This window comes from Spea bombifrons, chromosome 6 (genome assembly GCF_027358695.1).
Source record: "Spea bombifrons isolate aSpeBom1 chromosome 6, aSpeBom1.2.pri, whole genome shotgun sequence".
NCBI lineage: Eukaryota > Metazoa > Chordata > Amphibia > Anura > Pelobatidae > Spea > Spea bombifrons.
Window position 1 is genome coordinate 47952493 of NC_071092.1, and position 27038 is coordinate 47979530.

The 27038-nt window shown below is 41.0% G+C and overlaps 1 protein-coding gene across 2 annotated transcripts; it reads right to left on the reverse strand.

Annotated features, from left to right (window-relative positions):
* Positions 1–1006: 1006 nt before the first annotated feature.
* On the reverse strand, positions 1007–8682 carry ZRANB2 (zinc finger RANBP2-type containing 2). 2 transcript variants are annotated; one of them, XM_053468800.1, is made up of 10 exons: positions 8562–8682; positions 7128–7180; positions 6916–7024; positions 6024–6106; positions 5051–5127; positions 4468–4605; positions 3198–3400; positions 2392–2478; positions 1481–1642; positions 1007–1131 (listed from the first exon to the last, which is right to left on the reverse strand). In XM_053468800.1, the coding sequence occupies exons 1-10, from the start codon at positions 8615–8617 to the stop codon at positions 1062–1064; spliced, it is 1038 nt and encodes a 345-aa protein (XP_053324775.1). In that variant the 5' UTR covers positions 8618–8682; the 3' UTR covers positions 1007–1061. The 2 variants fall into 2 exon arrangements, with proteins under 2 accessions (XP_053324775.1, XP_053324774.1); XM_053468799.1 differs by having other exon boundaries at positions 3186–3400.
* Between the last annotated feature and the right edge of the window lie 18356 nt (positions 8683–27038).

Below are 27038 nucleotides of genomic sequence, written 5' to 3' on the forward strand. Positions count from 1 at the left end.
GCACACCGTCATGCATTACGGGAACTTGGTGTTTATTACCCAGACAACACAGAAACAGAGATAGCTGGGTACAGGTAAGTTTTTATTTACATATTCTCTACAGAAGAAAAGGAAGAAAAAAAAAAAAGAAAACAAAAAACAAAACACCATCCTAAAATGAATTACGTTTTTTTGCTAATCCTCACCCCCCCAATAAAAAAAAAAAAAAAAATTGCGTTTCCAAACAAATGCTTGTTTCTCATTTGTAATAGAATGATAAAAACGCTCACCTGGTCTGCACACATTTGTATACAAAACGGATTACTGGTAACTTCTAGCAACACGCAGTTTAGATGTTCAGCACATATTTTAAATTGTAGAAATTATTTTTAATTTCATAAGAAAACTAGCACTGATACAATTATGGTTCGAGCGACGGTTACATTCAAGAAAAAAATACATGAGTTTTGCAGGGAAACCTTCATTGGGCGCAGAAAAGAAAAATTGGGATCACTCTTAAACTTTTAAATCTCTGGAGGCACGAGTCTAAAGAACGGACACATGATGTATAACACATAAGCCTTGTCCTCGCCAGATAATACTCACCTTGTCATATCGCTGCAGAACCTCTTTCGGAGATAAGTGTGTCTATTGGATTATCAGATTTTACTTATGGGGACTAAATGGAAATTTAAGCCACAAGTGTTGCGAAGGTAGGAGACACATCCGTGTATTTATTAAACGTGACTAAAAGATGGAAGAAGATGGAAAAACACAAAAAAAAAAAATCCGAGTCCATGCCTACCCATTTAAAAATAAACATTTTAGGGAAAAACATAATTGTATATAAAAAGCCAAAAATGATTGCACGATTGGTTTCACGCCCTATCCCGTGTACCACTGCGCTACTTCTGAAAAGAAAATACACTGCGGTTGTAGAAGAGGAAGCACGAACACGCACCTCTATTGGTGACAGATCCCCACCCCCCACCCCACTGCGGATAACACTTTTTTTTTTTTAAATTCAGATTTTTGCCACATGCAATACACGGGGGTCTGCACAATTTCTCCTAAATTTTTTTTTATTGTTTCCTTTTGGAAGTTGAGGAACGGGAGCCGGAATGGGACGATCCAGATGATGACCCGCGACGTCTGCAAAACAAAAATTCAGAAGGTCTGAACGGGATCATGAGAAAGACTAAACTGTTACATGCGTGGAATTATATACATATATCCCTGTGTAAAAGGTTTCTATTGGTTGCGTTTGGGTTTCAAAAGCAGGGGGCTTTTCAACACTGAATGACGTTCTAGTTTTAGAACCCGATTGTTGCATATGATACAGTACACGGAACTTCACATACATGTAGGTGGAGAACAGTCAAATATCAGATGTCTTAAGATGTCAAATTCACTCTATATCAATAAATGTGAGCCCCCCCAAGCTACCTAATACAAACTAACATTCACCCGACCCCCTTTCTAATTCCACAGTAACCCAAACCTTTCTGGAGACCGGGATCTTGATCGTCTTTTTTTGCGCCCCCCAGATGAAGATCTAGAGCGACTTCTCTTCTTGCTCTTCTCGGGAGACGATGAAGAACGGGAACTTCTGTGCGACCGTTTTCTCGGGGATGGGGAGCCCTTTTGGGACCTGGAGCTGGATCTTTATTGATTAAAAACGAAGAGGATTTAATGCAGGAGACTCTGGACTCAGCAAGCGGGTCACAGAACAAGCTTCAGCATTTCAGATACATTCCACCAAAATACATAAAAGAAAACCAAAATACACAAAGATTTGCGTTGGAAAATATGGAAGCGGGAAGGCATCCAAAATACCCTATTACCACCAATAAGGAGACATCAAATTGTGCCGCCAGCAACACCGCAAAAATCCACTAGCCATTTACATTAAATATGTTTTTATGAAGATTTGTTTCTACAGCCACTGGAAAATCTGTAATTACCATAAAAGGTAATTCCATAAAAGGACTCCGGAATCTTAAATATATTTTAAATTAAAAACATATTAAAAGAAACTTACCGTTTGTCACCGTTTTCCTCCATTGCTTTTGAGTCATTTTTTTACATAAATATTTAAGCTATAATCGGGTTTGAGGGTTTTCTTTTTAAAACATTTCAGCCTCTTAAGAAACAACAAAGTGGAATCACTAAAATGATTATTTTGATTAAAAATGTAAAGCTACAGATCCTGACCCTTGTCATTGGGGTAAAATAAATTGTTGGTTATGTCTTTACCCAAAACACAGCCACCCAGTGAAGCAAGTATAGCCCCAAAATCTATACATTGATAACAGTGCTTCAAAGCTACACAGTGAAAAGGTAACCAAGCCTAACGGAATCCTGGAACCAGTTCTCTCGTTCTCAGCGACAGAGAGAGGTACCCTTATTCACCTTGATTTCGACCCATGAGATCTAGAATTTTCTCTTGAGCTGGAGCGAGATCGTGATCTGGAGCTTGAAGAGCTTCTCGACCGGGATCTGAAAGAACATGGGGCATATTTTTCTAGTTCTGATGAACAAGGATCTGCAGTTTCAACAAAAACACATTGGAACAACCAAGCTTATCTGGAATAAATCATGAAATAAAAAGATCTTACATGTAATATAGCCTTAATATAAAATTAATACAACTGCTTGAAGCATCCAATCAGCGGAAACAAATGTCAGACAACGGAGGACGACGGCTGCAACAATTATTGTTTTTTGTTGTATATTAAAAGTACTCAGAGGGTTAGGGTTACTCACAGAGTACTTGAATATACAGTGAGCCTGTCTAGGAAAATAAATCTGTTCCTTTAAAGGACAGCAATAAACACACAAAGCTAAAATAAAGCCCTGCTATGAAGTCATCCTGTTATAAACATGAAAGGAGACTTATAGCTCATCTGGGCCCTTCAGTGAAAATAGTATATTTTGGTAGTAGGGTTGTGGTATCCTTGTAAAAAGAAATGTTATTCAACAAGGACTGACTTGTATTTTAGGAAGACACACTGAATCGTAGATACAATACTGTGAGGAGCTCCAGGAGAGAAAATATCGCCAAAAAGATATCAAAACAATCAAATTTGCAATATATCACAATTGTCTAAGCTCATTCAAGAGGTAATACATTTAATAGAATAAATGGAAAATCAAGTAGATACTGACATTTTGCCTGGCTTTACCCTTGACCTGTACCCGTTTACCTGGACCCAGACCTTGAGCTTGTGTGGGAAGAGGAGTGTGAGGAACGGGAGTGAGACGGGGATTTCGATCTGCTGCTAGGTGGGGGTTTCTTGTTTTTATTATCGCCTTCATCTTCACTGGCATCGAGGTTGTATTTTGAGAGATCCCCATCTTCATCATCATCGTCCTCGTCATCATCGTCTTTCTTGTCTTTATCTTCATCATCATCATCATCCTAAAATCATTTCCAAGACAAGTTTGAGGATTGCTCATGGGAACGGTAAAGTGTGAAATAGATCTGTGTGCGTTGTCGTCCCAGGCAAGTTCTAAAAAAATACTCTGTTCTACCGTGGATGTGGCCCGTTAGCACCGGGTCTTCATTTGCTAACAAGCCTTGGATGACTAGTCAATCAAGGTAATGCTTCATAGCCCTATAATGTGCTTTACAATATTAACAAATCAATTTAAACTCTGGAAATGTACTTCAGCTAAAGGGAGGTCTTAACCAATACATCCATCTATAAGCAATATAAATTTGCTGCAAACTAGTAACACTCATTTTAGGTTTGATGTTAAGTTAAGACTTAATTTGAAAAATATATACACAGACTAATCCTACCATTCAAAGGTTTGGGGTCACTTGGAAAACAATACAATTTCTGGCTGTAACATAATTGCAAAAGGGTTTTCTGACAGTCAATTAGAGTTTTAATAAACACACAACGTGCCACTGGAACACAGGAGCGATGGGAGTGATAAAGGGCCATTGGAACACAGGAGTGATGGGAGTGATAAAGGGCCACTGGAACACAGGAGTGATGGGAGTGATAAAGGGCCATTGGGACACAGGAGTGATGGGAGTGATAAAGGGCCATTGGGACACAGGAGTGATGGGAGTGATAAAGGGCCATTGGGACACAGGAGTGATGGGAGTGATAAAGGGTCATTGGAACACAGGAGTGATGGGAGTGATAAAGGGCCATTGGGACACAGGAGTGATGGGAGTGATAAAGGGCCATTGGAACACAGGAGTGATGGGAGTGATAAAGGGCCATTGGAACACAGGAGTGATGGGAGTGATAAAGGACCTCTGTACACCTATGAAGAAATTCCATTAAAAGTCAGCCGTTTCCAGCAACATGCCGTTTACAACATCTGTCTGCGCTGGATTTCTGATCCATTTCATGTTATTTTAACAGACAAAATTTGCTTTTATTTCAAAAACAAGGATATTTCTAAGTGACCCCAAACCTTCGGAGGGTAGTGTATAATTCCAGTGTATGATATAATAATAGAGCTTACATCATCCAGTTTATACTTGGAGAGGTCTGCATCTTCATCATCTTCCTCCTCTTCAATTTCTGATTCTTTTTCAGTACCCTTCAAAATAGATTTGGAAGCAGGTGGCTTCCCACGGTATTTCTTCTTTTTTCGACCGAACTGACAATAAAAAGAACAAAAAAGTAAGTCCAATGTGGGTTTTTGCTAGAATCTCATAACCTTTTGGGGCTTTAGCCCAAATAAACACAAAAAAGATACGATGGGGTACATGGATGAAGAGAGAATGCTGCCACCACAACAAGTGTGAACAAAATAAAATAACATGACTAGCTCCTCACTACACTTATTTATTTATTTAAATGGCAGACCCACGGCGCATGTGCAGGAAGTATTTTTAAGTTCACATCCTGCTTTCAGTAAAGGCAGTCAGGGGAAGGAGGTGAAATTAAGCATTTATATATTTTTTACATGCCAAATAGACCCCAATTTGCATAAAATAAATAAAAAAAAAACACTGGGAATTTAAGATCGTGCCATGGGGTAGGAAGGGTAAGTTATGGAATTATGAAAGAATCTGCAACAAAAATTGTGAGAAGAACCAGACCTCATCATATTCCCCATCGGATTCTTCACGTTCGATATATTCCACATTCTCGCGCTCGTTAAATCCTCCACCGTAACCTACAAAACCCAAAAGACAAGATTAAGTCAATGATTTCCCTTCAACGTAAAATATAACAACTTACAAAAACAAGACGTTTCCCCATACACACAGAAACAAAGGATGGAATACAGCATGAGATGGTGAGATGCACGAGCCAGGGTACCACCAAGTCCTTCAATAAATCCTTGAGAAAGACCTGTGTGTCAAAACGTTGCCCGTGTGAAATAAACTCACCTTACCACTTGAGTGCCGAGTCTCTGCTTCTTTATTCCCCATACACACAGAAGACAAGATAACACTCTGCAAGCTCATCTTACATAAACAGCACATTTAGGAGAACCCTGGATGTCATTTACTATTACAGGGCTTTTGGGTATATTACTGAGCCACTTTATAGCAGAAACAGGGTTACTATTATCAGGCTTTACTTATACAATTACACAGCGCTTCTTAAAGAAAACACATTCAAAGGGTCTGACAAAATTAGCACCGACAGACCCTTCGAATGTATCAGACACGTTAGGTAGAGGGGCTCGGCTTACAAGCTTAATGGTGTATTCTCGTATGTGGAGTTCTCTGTCGCTCTCAGAATCACTTTCCCTGATCTACGGACCTTCTTGCTGCAACAAAAGGCAGCGCAGACAATACCCGTAACATTAACCCTCCTTTACCAAATGTCTGATAAAAAAACTAAATTTATATTATGCTTGAGTTTTTAGAAATCTGGTCTTATTGCAATAGAAACCAGTGGAACGGTCCAATAAGCAAGGACATTTTCCTGTGGCTGTTATGGTAATAAGTCCACTATAAGCATCAGAATCACCAGATACTGCATATCTTATACGTGTGGATCAAGCAAAGTTTGAAAACATTGTAGATAAGATAAACCTAGACTTGTGCAGCTGCTCCTTACCAGTCCTCTCCTCCAGCTTGGCATACTTGGGTGTGTTGCACATGTTGCACTCTGACCGGCGGGCCCAGTTCACATTTCCACAACTGATAAAGAGTAGGAGAATATGTATATATTAAAAAGTATCGAGCAAATGTTCTTACGGCTTTACCGTTTACAGCATAACAGCACGGGAGGTACAGTCAGAAGTACAGGGGTTTGAGTACAGAAGCTATGAGTACATTGGGAAAGGGGGTCTCTGCTCTGCTTACGGTCTACGTAGCAGTAGAACAATACATAGATATGGGCGATGATCTACAGAGCAGGACTTGATCCCTGGGAGCTTTCTGGCACCTAAGTGTTTGATTACTATGTGAAAGGCATTTGCTATTTCCAGCTGATAGAAAACTGTCCCATTCTGAATTAGTCTGCCTGGCCTTGAAGTTCTACACAAATCCTCTCCTAATATATACAGCAAAGGAAATCTATACAGAAAGGGGAGCCCTCCTAATGTTAAGTTGCCAATTCATTTTTTCCCTTTCCTGTAGAAAATTCTCATGTTTAAAAAGGTCCCTGTTTGCCTTCATCTGAACCAAAGCAATTAGGAATCTCTTGAAATGTATGAACATAGATATTCATTACTCAGAGAGTCCCATTGGGTGAGTAGGACAGTGACATTCTACGGTTTACCTAAAAGCCGTATAATAATGACCCTAGCGTGCGTGCTTTTCTAGCAGAATGGCCGAAAATACCAGCACTATGACAAATACACGGCTTTTCTCGAAACATTAGTTTTGTTGAACCAGAAAGCTATGGTGGGAGTTCGGCTTTAAAAGGCGCACAAATATTCTGCGAGGGGGTCTGACGACATCCTTTCAAAACGTTATACAATACTGAAGGGTCGGTGTTTACTTACGTTTTGCACTGCCAGTCGTTGGCACTAAACAACCCGCGACTCTTTTCAGCCAGAGTTTTTCCAATTTCAGTCCCGCCGGCTTTCATCATCTTCGCATCGGTGGTTTTTTCTACAGGATAGGTGGAAAAAAATTAATAAATGATATATATTAACACGACTGATTTAACATCAGCATTCCTAAATTCCAAATGAAACTTAATAAACGTTCTCACCTCGTCCACACCTGTTACAGCTGGTCCTTCGGGCAAAGTTAACATTTCCGCATCTACACCATTGGAGGGAAGAAAATACAGTAAGAGAAAAGTGCATGTAATAAAAACATGGAAAGCAACCCAACTGCCTTCTGATCTCCTGTTCACACAACTATGCTTATATAAATATTATTATACATTGAATATGAATCTCACACCGTAATGCCAGTCCACAGACATCATTTGGAACAAAGTGGTTCATGAACACATCTTGCACAAGTTCAACCATACTGGGCTTTCAATGTTACAACCAATTATTATTATAGGAAAATATCTGCACCATTGCAGGTATAGTGAAGAACAAATAAGCCCCCTTCAGCCCCCCATCTAATCTGCCGTAAAGACTTAAAACTTAAATCAGTCCTTCGTCTTGACTCAGTAGCCATATGGATGTTTAAATTCCCAAACTGTATTAACGTCTACTACTTCTGCTGGGAGGCTGTTCCATTTATTTGCCACCCCCTACATGCACTCCAAAAATAAAAAGATAACAGGCCAGTTAATTGCTTTAGCCCAGGGCATTAAGCTACAAATAGAAGTTGATTAGATATTCGTTACAGCTGCATCTCAGCTTTATGCTATTATTTATTGTTTTATATAGCGCCAAATTCCGTAGCGCTGTACAATGGGTGGACAGGACACAACAAGTCGTATGTAACATAACAATTTGACATGGAGACAACAGGTGAGAGGGGCCCTGCACACAGGAGCTTACAATCTTGTAACGGTGTCACGTAGGTTTAACCCTAAACAGTGATGTTTAATGAGATTGGATGTTTTGAAGTGGAATATATCCCAGTATCTTTTGAGCCCCACTCCAGCATTTCTTTTACCTAATCCCCAATATTCCTGCACCATCCCAGTACATATGACCCCATTCCCAAATTGCCCCACCCAGCACATTTGACCCCATCCCCAAAGCACATTTGACCCCCATCCCCAAAGCACATTTGACCCCCATCCCCAAAGCACATTTGACCCCCATCCCCAAAGCACATTTGACCCCCATCCCCAAAGCACATTTGACCCCCATCCCCAAAGCACATTTGACCCCCATCCCCAAAGCACATTTGACCCCCATCTGCAATGTTCTGCTCCTTGGCCTTATCTGCTTACCCCTCACACAATTTCCAGCAGTCCTGGCCCTTCCACAACTACCCTTAGGCCTACCTGCCTCTCCCCTTTTCCCAATAACCTTATTCCCTTGCTTTACCTCCCCAATACCCCCTGTATTCTAGTCGTCTCAATTTCACCCTTCCCCCTCCTGTGCAGGCCTCATGCGGAGGATGCATGGGACTGGCCTTAAGTAACCCCGAGAGAGGGTGAGCTGGTGCCCCGGCGGTAACTGCCCCATATCCCCCACAGGCTGGAACCTTCCTCGAGGATTAACCTTACTTTTTATCCGGGCAAATCCAGTCACCATCGCTCACACGAAAATTCTTGGTCGACATCTTGGCAGCGGCCGCCCCTGTGTGTGTGGAGGACCCCGTTTCAGGCGTTTACCTATATGCCTGCACCCCAATGATCTCACTGACCACCCCTACTGAGATTGCCCCGCAGGGTGGTATCCACACGCCGGGATTTGTAAAATGTGTTCTTCACAACGGAGATGTGATGCGTAAATGAAATCGGGCAGTTGCACGGGCAGTCCTAAAAGGCCCCAAAGCTCGCGGCTCACTCGAAAAGGAAGTACGTGGCTCCAAGGTTGCCATGGTGACTGCATAGTTATTATGGGTAGGGGCGCGCAGCCGCAGTGAGGAGTTTAATTGAGCGGTTAAGTTTGTTGTGAATGACAGTATCGGCCATATTTTTCCCGAAAACATAAATCTCAAATTTCTCTGATTATTTTGCATATTTTGTAAACCGAGTGAACGGACAGATTATCGTGGTTTTTTTTACCTCAGTCTCAAAGTGAACGGGTATATTCAAAGGGTTTTTACCCCAGTCTCAGGGTGAATGGACTGGTCTTTGCCCCAGTCTTGGGCAGATTCTCAGTCATCTCAGTGTCAAAGTGAATGGGCCAAATCTAAGGGGTTTTTACCCCACTCAAGCTGAATGGGCAGATTCTCAGGGTCACACTGTCCTTCATATTCTCTTCTCATGCAATATCTGAGCATTCTGATTGGCGCATTTCTCCCTGCTAGATCACAGCTGGAATCCCTGCTTGAATACAGGTGACTTCATTCAGAATATCTTTACCTCCAGACCAAGTCAGGACTGTTATTAGAACCATTCGGCTGCCGCCATTAGCGAGTCGCTGTTAAAGGGTCAATATCTGAATGGCCTCAGGCAATTTAGAAAAGTCGTCAGATATTTTGGAACTTAAATGTTTATGCGTCTGCAAAACTTTATTAACAATAACATTTAAAAGGTGCAAAAAGAGACATTTTTTCCCTGAAACTAGAAGATGTTTTGGAATCCCGTGAAAATTCACTGACAACGTTGGCCCCTGGATTCTGTTTTTTTTTTCTGGACATATTTTCACAGCTGTAAATATTGTGTGAAAATTCCTTGCTCGTTAAAAGTATTTTTATTTTCACTGAGTTTGGTGAATTTTTAGATTTTTAATTCAAAGTGGAGTCCGGTAACCCTTTCATGACCAAATCAACAGTAAAGGAGGAATTTATCAATGATTCAGTTACTGCAATTTTTGCATTCCTTGGAACTCTGGGTGAAGTCCCTGTTTTCCCGGGAAGCTTGTTATCTCTGAAGGGGCGTAGCCCTGCATGGCACCGCCCACCGACATCAGCAGGACTGCCCACCCGCATCCTTGAACAAGGGAAGGCTCCAGGTAGCTGGGTGTTCCCAGGTATGAATATTTTGTAGTCTTTTTCTTTTTTTTTTTTTTACGCATATTTAAATTATTCTAAATTTCTTAAAGATTTTAAGCCTGAATGCCCAATTTGTTTTTATAATAAGAAAAACTCTTTGAAATGTTGAACTGACCTCATGGTTAGTGGTGTGACTTAATCCTGAGGGGGGACCCTAAGTTGGGTGTAAACCATTTCTCCGGGCTCCGTTGCCGCCGGAAACCTACTAACACTTAGGTCGTCTTAGATGTGGACCTCGATGAGATGGGCTGTCAGATCGTTGCTTTGGGCCATGGCTAGCCGTACTGGTATCAGCCGGCCTCTGTGGTCTGATTGTACCGTATGCGTGAGGAATGGAGGGAGTTCATATGACCGCGTAACTAGAGTCTGACGGTGTGAATTTGCATCCTAGGCCATCACTGGCTCAAACAACTGCCACCCCTCTGCACTTAAAAAATAAATATAAATTCCCCTGTTTAATAGAAGCATAAGAAAAAAATGGGTGCAGCAACAAATCCTTGAACAGTCCGTACGATCGAGGCTTCTGCTCTCCTATCTCTCAGATCCGACCTTTTCCTTTGTGATGCTAACCCATCTGGATTATTGCAACCCACCACTAACTGGCCTCTCCTGCCTTTTTTTGGCTTCAACCCAACCTGAATGCAGCTGCCAGTCTCGTTTTCTTATCCTGTTGCTCTTTATTTGCTGCCCCCTGTGCCCGTCCCTTCCCTGGCTTCTTATAACCCCTGACCCACGCAGCCTTTATTAGCTCTGTGCCCGCTATATTTGCTCATCTCCCAGTGTCCTTAAATATCTTTACCTCTGCCACAAAAATGTTCTATTCGTACAGGAGCAAGTGGTATTTTACATATTTAAAAGTATCCTATCAGGTGTGAAAACCTTTTTTGCCTGCCCAACTGGACACTAATGGAAGTCTGTAAAAATAACGGACTCCATTAGCATCGCCATAAAGCGTCAGCTCAGTGTGGTGCTTGAGCTGGGAAAATCACCCAAAATATCACATGACTGACAGCAACGGCGCCTCCAGGACGGCAGATAAAGGAAGTTTATTGGGGCAAAATTACTGGTGGTATGTTACTGTATACAGCGCTGGGGGGTTTTATGACTGTATACAGCGCTGGGGGGTTATATTACTGTATACAGCGCTGGGGGGTTATATTACTGTATACAGCGCTGGGGGGTTATATTACTGTATACAGCGCTGGGGGGTTATATTACTGTATACAGCGCTGGGGGGTTATATTACTGTATACAGCACTGGGGGTTATATTACTGTATACAGCGCTGGGGGTATATTACTGTATACAGCGCTGGGGGTTATATTACTGTATACAGTGCTGGGGGTATATTACTGTATACAGCGCTGGGGGTTATATTACTGTATACAGTGCTGGGGGATTATATAACTGTATACAGCGCTGGGGGTTATATTATTGTATACGGGACTGGGGGTTATATTACTATATACAGCGCTGGAGGGGTTATATGACTGTATACAGCGCTGGGGGTTATATTACTATATACAGCGCTGGAGGGGTTATATTACTGTATACAGCGCTGGGGGGTTATATTACCGTATACAGTGCTGGGGGGGTTATATTACTGTATACAGCACTGGGGGGGTTATATTACTATATACTATATATTATAGAGCACCAAGATTTATATAAAATATATTTTTTCATGCAACTTTCCAGTTAAAATCCCCTTTTGCGTTTAATGGGGTTTTTAATAGGGCAATTGCCTACATTGTCAAACACAAGTCAAGCTACGGGAGCTGCTAATGACGACAGTTTAACAATATTAAGCGAGAATATTGTGTTGCAGAAAGAATATACAGTAAAGCAAGAACAAATCTCACAATGGCAGATAGACAAAGCGTTTTTATTAATAATAATCATGTTTATTCATTTTAGAGGAAATATTGCAGCAGAAATGTAAGTCTGTAAACAAAAAGGAAGCTCAGAGTTTTCCTGACATATTAATCAATAATTACTGTAGGAATGTACCTGATATTGTGTGAGTCCGCCGTACCCTAACGGGCCACTAGATGGCAGCATTTCCATTCATTTGCCCCCCGAAATATTTTTTTATTATTTGGGTTTTGATCTCTGTCGGACAGAAGTTCCCTGAGTTCCTCCACCATAAGATTTATGGACTTTGAAAGCAAAATGACTTAAGCTCATAAAAACCAAGATAAAACACAAACAGCTGGATTTCGACTTCAAAGAGGAAAATGCTTTTTAAAAGTTCTAATGTAAATAAAACACACAAAAACTGACCGTTTCAGCTCACCTGGGAACCTAAATACGGCTTTCTTTTGAAATGTCCCTTAAATTATAGTGCTGTATGTCTACTATACGCGTCAGCAGTTTCAGGCAGTCTCTATGCCCTGACACGCTCCTCAAACTATTGAAGCTTGTATGTATTGTTTCACTGTTACCAGGTTTCTGAAATACCCATTATTTAGGATTTCTTATCTGGTACCAGCAGGGCCGGTCCTCAACCATGCAGCGCCCCAGGCACGTAGCCCCTTTGTTGACCTTCCCTATCCTGCCCACACGTCAAATCTTATATACATTTTAAATGCCAGTGTAGACATACATCTCTTGTGCTTGTCTCAATACATTGTTGTGGCTTCTGTTGCGCCTTTGCCAGATACCCGACCTAACTGAGGGCATGTTTTTGGGGTGACTGCGGGCGTCCCCCCTGGTCCAGACATCCTAGGTACCTGCCTGACTCGCCTAGCAAAACGTAATCCATTTATTAAATAACCCATAGCTTGTGCTGTTTGGGGACTCGGGGTAATTGTTTTGGACCTATGTAATTTCAAAATAAGGGCTTTTTATTTAACCCCGTGGTGGAGCAATGTGGCAGAGCTAGCAGTATTTAATCTGCCTAAGCCAATCAGCAAGTTACCAGTAGGGGAGCGATAACCTAATGAGGAGGAATAAAAATAATGACTCTGAAAACATGAACTTAAGGTGGCTGCTTCCACGTTATACACATAAGGCGGTACATGTTGTTTATTTTAATCTGCAAACACTATTACATGGATTAATTTAGGGCATATCACTGACAAATGTAGAATCTGGGAAAAGTGACAGATCCACTTTAATTACCCCAGATCCCTGTTGAGTCGGATGGTCTAATGATTAAAGAAGGTGCATGTGTAGTGCTGTAATGTTAGAACCTGCTTAATACACAAATAAATGAAACGCATGTGCCTTCGTCAACGAATATTGAATTTCAAAGAAGAAAGAGTCAATGGCCTGGACTTAATGCTGAAGATAAACCTGTCGCAAGTAATAGGATGGCAAAACCTTGGATAGATTGCTATGGAACAAAATTAGGTAAAAAAAAAGCAGAGATATTCAGTTTATTTATTAACCTGACATAAAATGTGTCACTGTTTTTAATCTCATTTTTTTCATTGCAGTCACATGGATGATTGTTATTTAATTATACCGGTATATGATAGAAGATTGATACAGTGTTTCTGAAAGGAAAAAAATGAAAAGTAGTGTTAAGTTCACCAAGTAGTGTCAATCAGCAACGACAAGAAAACCAAAATAAACACTCAGTTCATCCTTTTACAGCGATATTTTAATAGCATCTCATTCCTCCTACACACAACACTACCCGGCAGCCCCTCTGCTTCCTGTACACAGCATTTTCCCGCAGCCCCTCTGCTTACTGTACACAACACTATCCGGCAGCCCCTCTGCTTCCTGTACACAGCACTATCCGGCAGCCCCTCTGCTTCCTGTACACAACACTATCCGGCAGCCCCTCTGCTTCCTGTACACAGCACTATCCGGCAGCCCCTCTGCTTCCTGTACACAACACTATCCGGAAGCTCTCTCCCATCCACATGCAACACTAGCCAGCAGCTCCACAACACTATCTGGCACCCCCCTCCCAGCATACAGCACTATCCAGCAGCCCCTCTCCTCTCTGCACACAGCACTACCCTGCAGCCCTCTTCCCCCCACGTGCAACACTGCCCTGCAGTCCCTCTGCTCCTTGTACACAACATTATCCTGCAGCTCCCTGCACACAATATTACCCTGCAGCCCCTCTGCTCCCTGCACACAACACTAACCACCAGAACCTCGGTGCCAATTCTCGATGATGCTTTTGAAGGTCACAGGGACAAGGTTATTTATATGTATAGAGATGTTATCGTCCCATCCCACTGAGCACAGAAATGAGGTCCCTCCCCAGGTTGATATTTAATTACTCCTGAACCCCAAATTTTTTTTACTTAATTTCAAATTCAAATTGTGTTTTTGTTTTTTAAAAAAAATATGCAAACTTAAGCAAAGACGTACAAGTTGTATAAATAGAAGTGCTTTGTGAGCTTTCGCGTGTGAGGGCATGCAGCTCTAGTCCAACCAGTCTGGTCAGTGGCATTACCTCTTTACGCAAGTCTTAAGAGTGAGTTGAAGACGCAGTCCTTTGATCACGCGCGAATGCATAATGACTTCCTGCAACTTTGAAAAAAAATTCCTGGATCTGAAACATTCTCTAGCACGAAGCTCAAGTGGATTAGCACCTTGAGAGTCATTTCTACCTTGTGTTATCTTCTTCAAACTGCCCGTGTAATAGGATGACCAATGAAATGACAAAACTTTGCTGCGTTCTCAGAGTGCTCCCATCGGGTAGTCTGCAGCAATGCCGCGCTTTCATTTCGATGGCGAGAGTGTGCGAGGGCGCCGTAATGTCATTCCTAACTACGGCATTGAGACAATTCTTCAGAGTTTACGTTGTATCGTTCACTAAGTAAATATGTTTTTTTTCTGCTGAGCGCGAGACACATTATAGATTTTCTAACTCGTTTAGGGATCCCATTTCTTTAATTGCAAAAAACATTTAAAGGACAATTATATGTACAACAAATGTAGTAACGGGCCCTCTTACCACGGTCATAAATTTCCGATAGGTTTATAGATCTAAGGAGCTGTATTAAATTCTCTCTTAATGTATGCATGTACCATAAAATATAGTACGCACAATTTACCCTTTTTTCAAGAGTCCTGGGAAAGGTATTATATACCTTTTTATATACAAATGATGCAGCGTTAACCACACATGTGCCAAAGAACAAGATCCAGTGTATCTTCGGCCCCGACATCAGTGTGGGTTCCAGTTCAAGTCACAATCAGTGCTGTGCTCCAGTGCCCCAGCATTGAATGAGTTAATAGTAATAAGAAAAATAATCTGAAATAAATCTTCAGCATTGATCTGGAAGTCAAAGGTTCTTGCAGGTCAATTGTTACAGTTGGTTACAGTCTGCAGCAGTTCAAACTGCTGATGAATATCACTCCTATTGGCCATGAGTGATGGGATCATTATGACAGCCACTGGATGGCCCCTCCCATCAGTGACACCTATCAGAGAGAGAGGGCTGTTAAGATAATCCACGCACAAAAAAAGAGCCTTCCAGGACCAAAAACGATAAGTGTATTGCTATATATGCGCACTCTCACTTTTAAAAAAAACTTTTTTAAAAAATTATGACAGCTTTTAGCCTAATAAATGACCAATGATCTGATCAATGATTTAATTGATCAGTCTCACCAATCAGCCAGTGATCTCATCCGGTGGGTGCGTGTCACACACACAGGTGCATTTCACTTTGTGTTATTTTACATTTTATGTAGTGTCATTGTGATAATAGTGCCTTTAAGTGACATTAAACCTTCTTTTTCTACCCTTAAGAAAAGATTTAAAAAATTTCACATGAAAAAGTCTGAAAAGTCAGGAATTTAAGATAAAACTCCCGTATAATAGTATTTTCCTATTGATAATGATGGTCGCTAGAAACTGAATCACTTTTTATTGTTAACTGAATATATATGTTATGGATAAATACACAGTCAGGGGGTGATCCAGAGCCTGATCTCAGGAATCACACTAGCACACTCGCTAACACACCGATACACAGATACACTAAGACACAAACGCTAACACAAGCAGACACATTAACTGACATAGACAATGACACTAACACGCACACAGATACACAAACTAACATACCCTCACACACACTCATATGCACAGACATTCACACTACACCACACACTAACATACCCAGACACACACTATCACACAGACTAACATACCCAGACACACATTAACATACCCAGACACACACTAACACACAGACTAACATACCCAGACACACACTAACATACCCAGACACACACTAACACACAGACTAACATACCCAGACACACATTAACATACCCAGACACACACTAACACACAGACTAACATACCCAGACACACATTAACATACCCAGACACACATTAACATACCCAGACACACATTAACACACAGACTAACATACCCAGACACACATTAACATACCCAGACACACACTAACACACAGACTAACATACCCAGACACACATTAACATACCCAGACACACGCACAGTCACTCACTTACCATGAGGAAGCCGCAGCCTGTCCTTAATGCAGCCTACACACAGTGCCAACTTCCACGATACTACCACGAGGTCACGCAATGCAATAAACCTGCCACCTCCTTGAAATTAAGGGAGGAAAAAAGTTAAATCTCAGGATTTAGCTCTTTATGCCAACAACCGGAGCATGCTGCCTTATTTCTTGTGGGGGCAATTGCCCCCCAGATCTGCCCAAGTATACAGTTTATACCCCCTGGATGCACACCATCAGAAACGGCTCCACCTGCACCCATCCTGCTGCTAATTCCCTGCCTCCATTAAACGTTGCTGTGATATTCTAGCACATAACCCTCGTCGAGGCTTGTGGGTGTTTTTTTTCCTGTAAATATTGTGCGATTTAATATTTCTTGAAGAATTCATTTCTTCGGGCTTCTTTTATGAGCCACGAGATCACCCTGTGGCATTAAAGCAGGTTAATTGATGAATACACCTGTCCTGTTTTTCTAGCCTTTTCACATTAAAGAGCCACGGTGGGTTGGGGGGCTGGGATAACGCGCTGCCTGTATGGATCGGATAATTCCAGTTGCGTGCCTGGGTGAACATTGTGCATTCATGGAGAAATACAGACTTAAATGTGTCAATAGGATTAAACAGTTTTGCATTAATTTGTGTTTAAAGGGAAATTAGCACCTTACTACAAGTTCTGTTAATTATCACCATCTGAAAGAATAAAGAGAAAATATTCTTAACTGGTGATGGGCTGGATCCAATACTGGAGAAATATCAAAAGTAATGGAGCCTCAATCCTCGCACAGATTAAGTTGGGGAATCGTGACATAAAAACAGAAATGTCGGCCAAGATTCACTAACAGATAAAATGTTTTAAATGATTTTTTTTTATCTATCCTTTTCTATAAAAATCAGTTTAATTAATTAGAATAGATTCATATAATGCATTAAGTCCAGACATCTATGTCTGTGATTGAAATAAAACCCACCTGGTATATGGTATGGCCATACCTCCCAACAGTCTCAATTTTTACAGGACAATTCCAGTTTTTATTCTTGGTTACGCTGTACCGGGTAGCTGCCCCACTGTCCCGTGTAAATAAAATCTATTATTCTTCTGAATTTCCCAACCCGGTCACACCTCTAACCCCACCCCTAAGACAAAAGAGTCCCCATACATTTCCACAGCCCACTTATTAAATGTTAACCCCTCTAGGACCAGGCTGTATTTTTTTAAAAAAAATTTACCCTTCGTGGCCAAGGCTGTTTTAACACTTTTGCTGTGTTTATAGCAACACCCTTTAAGACTGCTTTCAACCGCTTTCTAAGCGCGTTTAATGCCATGACGTGCCAGGCACGTCATTGGTCGCTAAGTGACTGTTTTTCTGTGGTGTCACTTGACGTTAAGTGGGTAAAGTAAGGCATTATACATTGTATCTCAGCCTCTGTAGGTTTTAGCTTTGAAAAGTAATTCCGAAAAATTATACGCTGGCGTCTTTAAAACCTTTGGCTTTCAGCACAGTTTATGCTGTGATTGGAAACCGGGCGCTCGAGGTGGTTGAATAGCGCGGAGAGGCCACATAGAGTTTAGTTTTCTGTAGAGAGAAAAGAAAAACAGTTTTTTAGCCGGTAATGTGAAATATTAAACCTTTTTCACTTGAAGCGGCTTCAGCCAGTAGCCGCGCGGAGCACCTAAATCTCAGCCTGTAATTTCCCTTACATCTATTTCCACTTTAAGTGACTACATTAAAAGTCAGCCTCGTTCCTCTCAGTGGGATATTCGGACATTAAATCTATTTTTCAACCGTGTTGCCAAGTGGACAAAAGCGATATGCTCTTTAATAGCGTAACATATATATGTTTATCTTTCTCTTGCAGATTTTTTCTCTGAAGAGACTTTTTTTGGATCCTCTTAAAACTCACATTTATATTTTATCCTCAGATTAAGATTGCAGAACACACAAAAAAAAGACATTTCCAAAAACCGTATTTATCTTTGGAGATACAGTATCCAGGCACTGAACAGATGAGACGCGAGGGAGAGAAGTCCTATCTGAGACGTAAGATCTAATGTTTCGTGGTGTGCCTGTCAGGTCACATTAGGCCCTTTCTTAGTTTGCGTAGGTTTAACAAAGAATGCCTTAAGTCCCCGGGGACGGGCTCTCTCCCGGCCGTACAACCAAATTTCTTTCGAACTAAGTAAGAATGTCTTCATTCTAATGTGCAAATTTGATTTTGCCTCTAACCATCAATTAAAATGTTACAGAATGTGCAAATGAGTTGAATCGTTATTCAAAATTCCGTTGGAAAATAAGAAAAGAGTTTACGTGTAACAGAAAGTGGCTGGTTTTCTGGAATTTGGTTCTCTTTGTAGTTTATAGGGGAAACTTTGTTGTAAATATGTTTTGGAATTCCCAGGAGTATGAAGCAATGTTAGCTAATTAACGATATAGACACATTTCTTAGTAATCAAAGCAACGAATAACTGTTCAAAATCTCCCATCTATGGCATGGATATTGGGGGTCCCGTCACGCTATATGGCTGTATATCGCTTCTCAAAGTACCACAAGTTTGGGGAGTCCTATCTAATTTTGTGTGGCTATATTGCTTACCGAGGAGCTGAATCAATGGAACTGCACCGCATTTTAACCCAAATGAGACCACCTTTTATGCTTTTTGAGTTGTGCGCTCCCCTCGCTGTGCTGACGAAACCTTAAGGTTGAATAGCCTCTCCTGCCCCTCGCGCCGCATTAATGGTGTCCAGAGAAGGATTTAAATAGCTGGAGAGTCTTATTTGGATAAAAATACAAAGCGTGGGGAAATGATATCATCCCATTACGATGAAGCACGAAACAGAGGTCTGTAGGAACATGCTCCTACCAGAGGAATTAAGAAAGGTAAGATATGGGGAGAAATAGGAGAGATAAAGAGGGGAGAAAGGGGAGAGATAGTGGCAACTGGAGCACATGGGGCAGAGGACGGGAGATGAGAAGCGTGATATAAAGCTTTAACCATATATAGTGGTTTTAGAGTGATGGTCTACCCACCTCTTAATGGCCACATTGTAGAAGAAATCAAGTATAACCTACATTAACCGTGGATATATATATATATATATTCCCTGTGGCCTGAGGGGCTATAAGTTTCATTATCCTTAGGATCATCTGACTTATGATACTCTAGATGTATCATCCAACGTCCTTGGGAGTCATTTTATCTGATGCCTTTAAGGTTGGGCAGGCAACGTAACAAAGAGCCGGAGAAAGCAAGCGAGAGACATTAGTGTCAGGAAGACGGTGCTGGTTCTGCCACTTTACAGATCTCAGGTCAGGCCTCGCCTAGAGTATTGGGGGCCAGTTCTGGAGACCCCCATCTCCAGAAGGATAGAGACAAATTGAAGAGAGTTTAGAGAAGGGTGACTAAAGTACATAAACACAAAAATCTGAAAATTCACACTCAAAATCTGCCCTTTCACCCTGAGAATCTACACATTTACTACCCCTACTTTTAGAATCTTAGAATATGCATAGAATCGGGTCAGACCCTGTTAACTTGCAGTATAAAGAAATAACATCCGTTTCTAGTCTTTTTTTTCCTCTTTTCTCTATATAAAGGAAATTAAACAACGAAGGCAATGCTTTGGACGTTATTTAGTCTGCAAAACGCAATTTACCCTTCAGGAAATAAATGACGTGTGCCGTTATCAGACGCTGTCCTATTAATTTTTTCCCAGTGTCTCTGTAGTACATTATAAGCCAACACATTCCCTAATTGTCTCTGTTTAGTAATCTTGATTGACAGCCGAGTTTCAAGCTTACAAGACTTAGTCTGCACCGTGTGCCTGGTAAACATTATTATTATCTTTTATTTATATCGCGACGACTATATACTCATCGGCTGTGTCACTAATTTTTACTCTTTCAGAGCTGGACAGAAGCATACATCCCATGTGCCCCCCCCCCCCGGTTTAGTCTGTCTCTTTGGAATGAAGATCCCTGATGCCCCTCTCTACTCCCATGTGCCCCTCTTTCTTTCTCTGATACCCCTCTTTTCTAGGAACTCAGAATGTTTGCTGAGTATGAGAGGATCACAGGGTTCTACAGCCCTTAGGATCACAGTTATAGACATTATTATGCTGATCGTTGCTGATTGGTTCAGGCAGCCTTTGTAAGGGTGGAGGGGAAGAAGAAGGGAGTGAAATTAATGATCGGATGATGCTCTGCGGTGAATGTTTAAACATAATATCTCTAAAACAATTGCACCAATTAAACAAAACCACAAGCTATTGGAATTCTAGACAAACAAAGATAGATCGACCTACGACAGCCACGAAGGTCCCCCCTTCATATGCCGAAACTTGTTTAAATAATCTCCTTCTTTCTAAATTTAGACCCAAATTCTGCAAAACTCAACAAGGAAAATAAGTATGTGTCGCAGGCAGCACGATCGATCCGTGTAAAGATGCCTTTTTCCTGGAATTAGAGCCCAAATGTAACACAATAATGACTATTTATTGAACAGCTGTGTTAATGAAGCAGAACAGAGTCTGTCTTAATATAACGCATTCTGATTCCTTTGCTGGGCCGCATTAAATACGAGCTGCATGGCGTGTAAAGGAAGACATACAATTACACGGAATGAAGAGCAGCCGAATGTATCGCTCTTGCCGTTGGTCTTATTGATTTTGTATTTCTAACAACTCTTCTCAGAGGTTCATCAGAATATCTACAAGTGGATCTCAAATGCTCTCTTTTTGGATCGTGTGGAATGTTGATGTATCAGGGAAGGAATGTTCCGAGACGAATAGGGCTGGTTCTACCAGGTGGTCACTTTATGGTGGCTACTAGGAAGACCCAAAGTGGATCACTAGTAGAGTTGAGTGAGATAGTGTGACCTTGAGTCCAATGACCAGCTCAGTTTGGTTCCTCGTAAGAGGAGGATCATGAACCGGTGCTGAGCCAGGAGTATGAAGTTGCCAGAATGCCTTGAACTCTTCCATCATTACCTTCACCATCTAGGAGGACGGTTGTGAAGATCTGTGTATCCATAGGGTGAGGCAGCTTGGGAATGAAGATTGAATTGGTCAATGATTAAGCCTCACGGCAAAGCTTGTGAGCATTCTCTCCATTGGCTTTGTTATTAAACTACTTTTTTTCAATAAACTTCATATTTTTAACCCAACCGGACTTCTGTGGATTCATCAGTTGGAGTATGGAGATGCATTCATTGCTCACACTTTTGCCTTTCAATGAAGAAGCAGCAACTCAGAAAAAAGCCCTCTCTAGATCATAAAACAATTAATATATTGAATATGGAACATAACTGGAGACACCTTAGAACTCGAATCTAAAGGTCAAAATCTTTAAAAATGTTAAAATATTAACAACCTAATTATTAAAATATAATACCATACAGTTAACCTATAATATGGACTTTTAAGTTTTGGTCTTTCCCCATCAATCGCAATCAAATGATTTATATCTAGTTGCAGATGACGCCTTTCAGAATTAATTGGGTTTGGGGAAAAAAAAATAATAATAATATTTAAAAAATAAAATAAAACAATGATGTTGGTTTTTGGATGGCACAGAAAAGTAGGTTGTTTTAAAACCTCTGAGACACTAAATGAGTGCAAAGAAGTTCAGGTTCTAAGGTACCTCCAAGTCATATTCAATATTTAATATCTTCAATATGTCATGATGTACAGATTACTGCAAGAATCCCAGCTTTATATTCTGAATTTTATTATATCTGCTTTCATTTGGTTCGTTATTTCTATGCTCTCCGTGGCGAGGTTGTTTCTATTTGCAAAAATAATAATAATAAAAAATACAAAACAGGAAACCAATAACTTTAATCAGTTTGGCATAATCATGGAGACCAAACGTTTTGTTTCTTCCGCTGTTTTCACCAGCATCCAGTACTTCTGACCACGAGTATGATGTCATAACCTAGAACCGGCAGAGAGGATGACAGGCAAAGAGGACTGGAAATTACTGAAAAGAGTTTTTTTTAGTGCATTAAATAAATTAAAGAAGAATTAAATACATTGTGTCAAATTCCGGTGCTGTATTTTCCTGATAGGGTAATTTTTTGTTTTTTTTCCCTCCGATCTTAATTTTTTTCCGGAAACATATGAAATTTAGCTTTCTAGTAAAGACAAGGAAGATGCAAGACCCCCCCCCCCTTGTATTTACGGATATTCCGGTATTGAGAAAACCTGTTTTTTTTTAATCCCTGCAGGAAATTCGAGGGATTGTCATGCAAATTGGTGACTTCGGTATACACTTCACCGCGGAGATGAGTGGAATGACTTCAGGGAATGTTTCAAGTAGACTTCATAATATACCAGCCGTGCTTATCGAATAACGAGGGGAAAACGTACCTTAAAAACTAAACTCATTTATTAAAAACCACCAATGCTTATTAATTGCTGATTGGTGTTAGGGGTAGGAAGGGTGGCAGCCTGTGGCAGAGCCAGCATTCTCTAATCAATTCACTGTCCCGAAGTTCTCTCTCTTCTCCTCCTGTCACCCTTACAAAGGCTGCTAGAACCAATTAACAACTTAACAACAGGGGAAAGATAACTTAATGGGGAGGAATAATCATGCAGATCCCGGGGACAGGAAGATGACTGCTCTCATAAAGTTGATTATTTTAAAATGTAAAGAGCAAAGAACGTAGACCACGTCGAGGACCCCTACCAGTGATGATATAGCCAATAACGCTAATACTCTGTATAATGTTAGTGTGTGCGGCGGTGTATTATGGACGTGATGCGTCTTTCCGGCACTCCGTTATTCACACTCTAATCTTTCAGCTTTCTGTGCTGTGAAAATGCTTTCCCGTTTGGGAGCGCGTGACGGGCGAGCCTTTGGGGGGGTCTCGTATCCTTAAAACCCACAGGAGCCCAGTCAGATGGCGCCGCTCGTTCCTCCGCTCTGACGTTCGTTTCTCTCATTCTATTGTGTTCAAGAGATTTCTCTCTTTGTGGAATCCATTCTGAACCTGACCTACTTTTATATAGGACAGCATTATTATAATTATAGATGATATATTTAGTCAGAAGAAGCCAAAGAAATGAGAAGGGTGTAATTGGGAATATGAGCAATTTTCTGCTTTCATAATGTTTTTCAAGGCTGCAAAAATACCTTTAATGCTGTATTTAAATATTTTCCACACTGCGCATAACCCCCAGCGCTGTATACAGTAATATAACCCCCAGCGCTGTATACAGTAATATAACCCCCAGCGCTTTATACAGTAATATAACCCCCAGCGCTGTATACAGTAATATAACCCCCAGCGCTGTATACAGTAATATAACCCCCAGCGCTGTATACAGTAATATAACCCCCAGCGCTTTATACAGTAATATAACCCCCAGCGCTGTATACAGTAATATAACCCCCAGCGCTGTATACAGTAATATAACCCCCAGCGCTGTATACAGTAATATAACCCCCCAGCACTGTATACAGTAATATAACCCCAGCGCTGTATACAGTAATATAACCCCCAGCGCTGTATACAGTAATATAACCCCCAGCGCTGTATACAGTAATATAACCCCCCAGCGCTGTATACAGTAATATAACCCCCAGCACTGTATACAGTAATATAACCCCCAGCGCTGTATACAGTAATATAACCCCCAGCGCTGTATACAGTAATATAACCCCCAGCGCTGTATACAGTAATATAACCCCCAGCGCTGTATACAGTAATATAACCCCCAGCGCTGTATACAGTAATATAACCCCCAGCGCTGTATACAGTAATATAACCCCCAGCGCTGTATACAATAATATAACCCCCAGCGCTGTATACAGTAATATAACCCCCAGCGCTGTATACAGTAATATAACCCCCAGCGCTGTATACAGTAATATAACCCCCAGCACTGTATACAGTAATATAACCCCCCAGCGCTGTATACAGTAATATAACCCCCCAGCGCTGTATACAGTAATATAACCCCCAGCGCTGTATACAGTAATATAACCCCCCAGCGCTGTATACAGCAATATAACCCCCAGCGCTGTATACAGTAATATAACCCCCAGTGCTGTATACAGTAATATAACCCCCAGCGTCTGTTCCTTCCGTAGTTTTAATCAGAGAGTCCAACTGGATGATCAAGACTGAGCCGGGTCGGGAGGTTTAGTAGATCGGGGGTCAGATAACAGAGCGAGAATCATACAAACGGCTGATATGCAGCTGCCTGAAAACATTTATATTATGGGGCAAAAACTACAACTGGGGTAAAAAAGAAAACCGTGGAATATTTTTGAAAACGTATTTTTAATCTAATACCGTTACAAATTTAAGTCCAATAAAATTGTATTGCAATGTATCGTAATATTTTTTTTTTGCTGTTATATCGGATATAGATAAAAAAATTACAATATTCTAAAAATGGCAATAAAACTCCGTGTACAATTATGTAACTGTGTAATGTAACAATTATGTAACTTAGAGACTGCAACATTAAAATATTTTTGCTGTAAATCACACCAAAAAACCCTAAATAAGCTAATTTTCATGCAGCTCTAACTTACTCCAATGTACCAATGTGGTCATCCTCAACTACATGACCTCATGGGAGATATTTAATATAATATATATCTTTACTTTTTACCCAGCCGCCCTTGTGCTGAGACCCTCTGCTTTATTACTGAGCTTGTTTATTGGTAGAGGTGCGTTCTGATTTATCCCCCCCCCAGGGGGTTTAGCATGGGGGATTTTTACACTAAAACAGAAAGGTGATAATGTGAGTTGTAAATGTGTGAATATAAAGCTCTAAGCATTCCATAGCTGTTCAATTTTCATTTTGATTACAATTTGCCGGTTAAGGATTTGCGGCGAGAGGTCCAACGTGCGATTTGCGTAGCTTGTTAGAAACGTGAAGAAGACCCCTTCTCAGTACTATATGCTGTTTTATTATGAGGTCAGAGGCCAGATGCACTTCCAAGAACAGAAGGCCAAGAACTCATTGTGATGCTCAGGAACCAAGAGAGAAGCCACCGGTGACTTTGGAGATGGTTAGGAAAAAGCTACTGTCTAGGGGACCCAACAAACATGGCAGACGTAAAGATGTCTTCCCAAGAGTCTGATGGAATATTAAATCAGCACAGTTGATAAATAGAACATTAGAAAGGTGTTTAGTTTGCCAAAACCCTTTTTTCTGGTGGGGTTAGGAGATACTTTCTATGATATGTATAAACTGGATCAGTCCTGTTAAATCCTTTGAAAGGTTAATCTCAGTGTTCTGATGTCTTTTTCTGTGTTACAATGTAACTCATTTCAGTTAGGACGTCGCCTAGTGAGATGTATCATTCACTTTGGTTCAGCGGTTCCTATTTCTCGTTGGTGTGATGCCCTCTTTTCAGTCTGAAGCTGTTAATCTTGACCAACTAGAGTTCTCTATATTCTTCATCTCCTGTTGTTGGGACATCCATTTGGATCCTGTGATCCCCCAGGGCGCTGTGGGAGGCTTTGTTGTCTCCTGGACTGGATTCATTTAACAGTCTATTTTAATATTTAGTAATACATCACGTTTTTCACATCCTTTTCTCATAACGTGACTCTGAAATATCTCTCGAGTTATCCTTCCCTACACATAACACTATGAAAATACTACCGGTAATTCATTCCTCTGTGATATCCTGCCTGGATTATTGTAACTCTCTACGAATACGCCTCCCGTCTTCTGCCTTTTACCCCTAAAATCTATTCAGCCTCTGCTGGACTTATCTTCCTATCCCATCGCTCTTCATCTGCTACCCGTGTGCCAGTCCCTCCATACCCTCCATACCCTCCATACCCTCTAGAATTCAATTTAAACTCCAGATCTACTCTACACCCCCTATATATCTCCAAATACTCTCCTACCCACCTGCCTCACCCTGTTCTGCCCACAACTTACCTCTTTCTTCAGCCGTTATATATCCTTCCCTCTCACTTCTTAATGATGTTACTCGCTCTGCTCCTATTCTCTGGAATCCCTTTGCCCCGTTCTGCCAGAATCTCCCCTACTTACCCCTAATTTAAATGTTCTCCTGTTCAGAGAAGCTAACAATTTATTCTGCTAAGCAGCCCCACTTGTTCTGCCTCATTCCTCTTAATCACATAATAGATTGCAAGCTCCTATGAACAGGGTCCTCTTCTCCTACTGTACCGGTCTATCTTATTGTCAAATTTGTATACTGCCAATTTTAATGTTATTGTTCATTTTTACACCTAATTGTAATAGAGCTGCAGAATCTTCTGACCCTCTTCAAATAAATAATGGAATATTATCAGAAATTCTTTTCTAAGACAACGTTTAGGAGACACGATGTCTGCAGATTCATTATCAGACACCTTCCGGCATGTAAAGGCATTTCCTTGTTTATAGGCGCATTGCTTGTATAATTAGCAGGTTATTGTTCTTGTCGGAATGATATTAGCTTTTTTAATTAATCCGTGATATTGATTTGAAACCTGATTTATTTGGAACAACGTTTCCAAGTCTGAGCTCCATCAAGTTCCATCCAAGAGGCGAAGCGACTCAGCCCGTGTCTTTTCTTGTTAATGACGATGTATCACCCCGTATG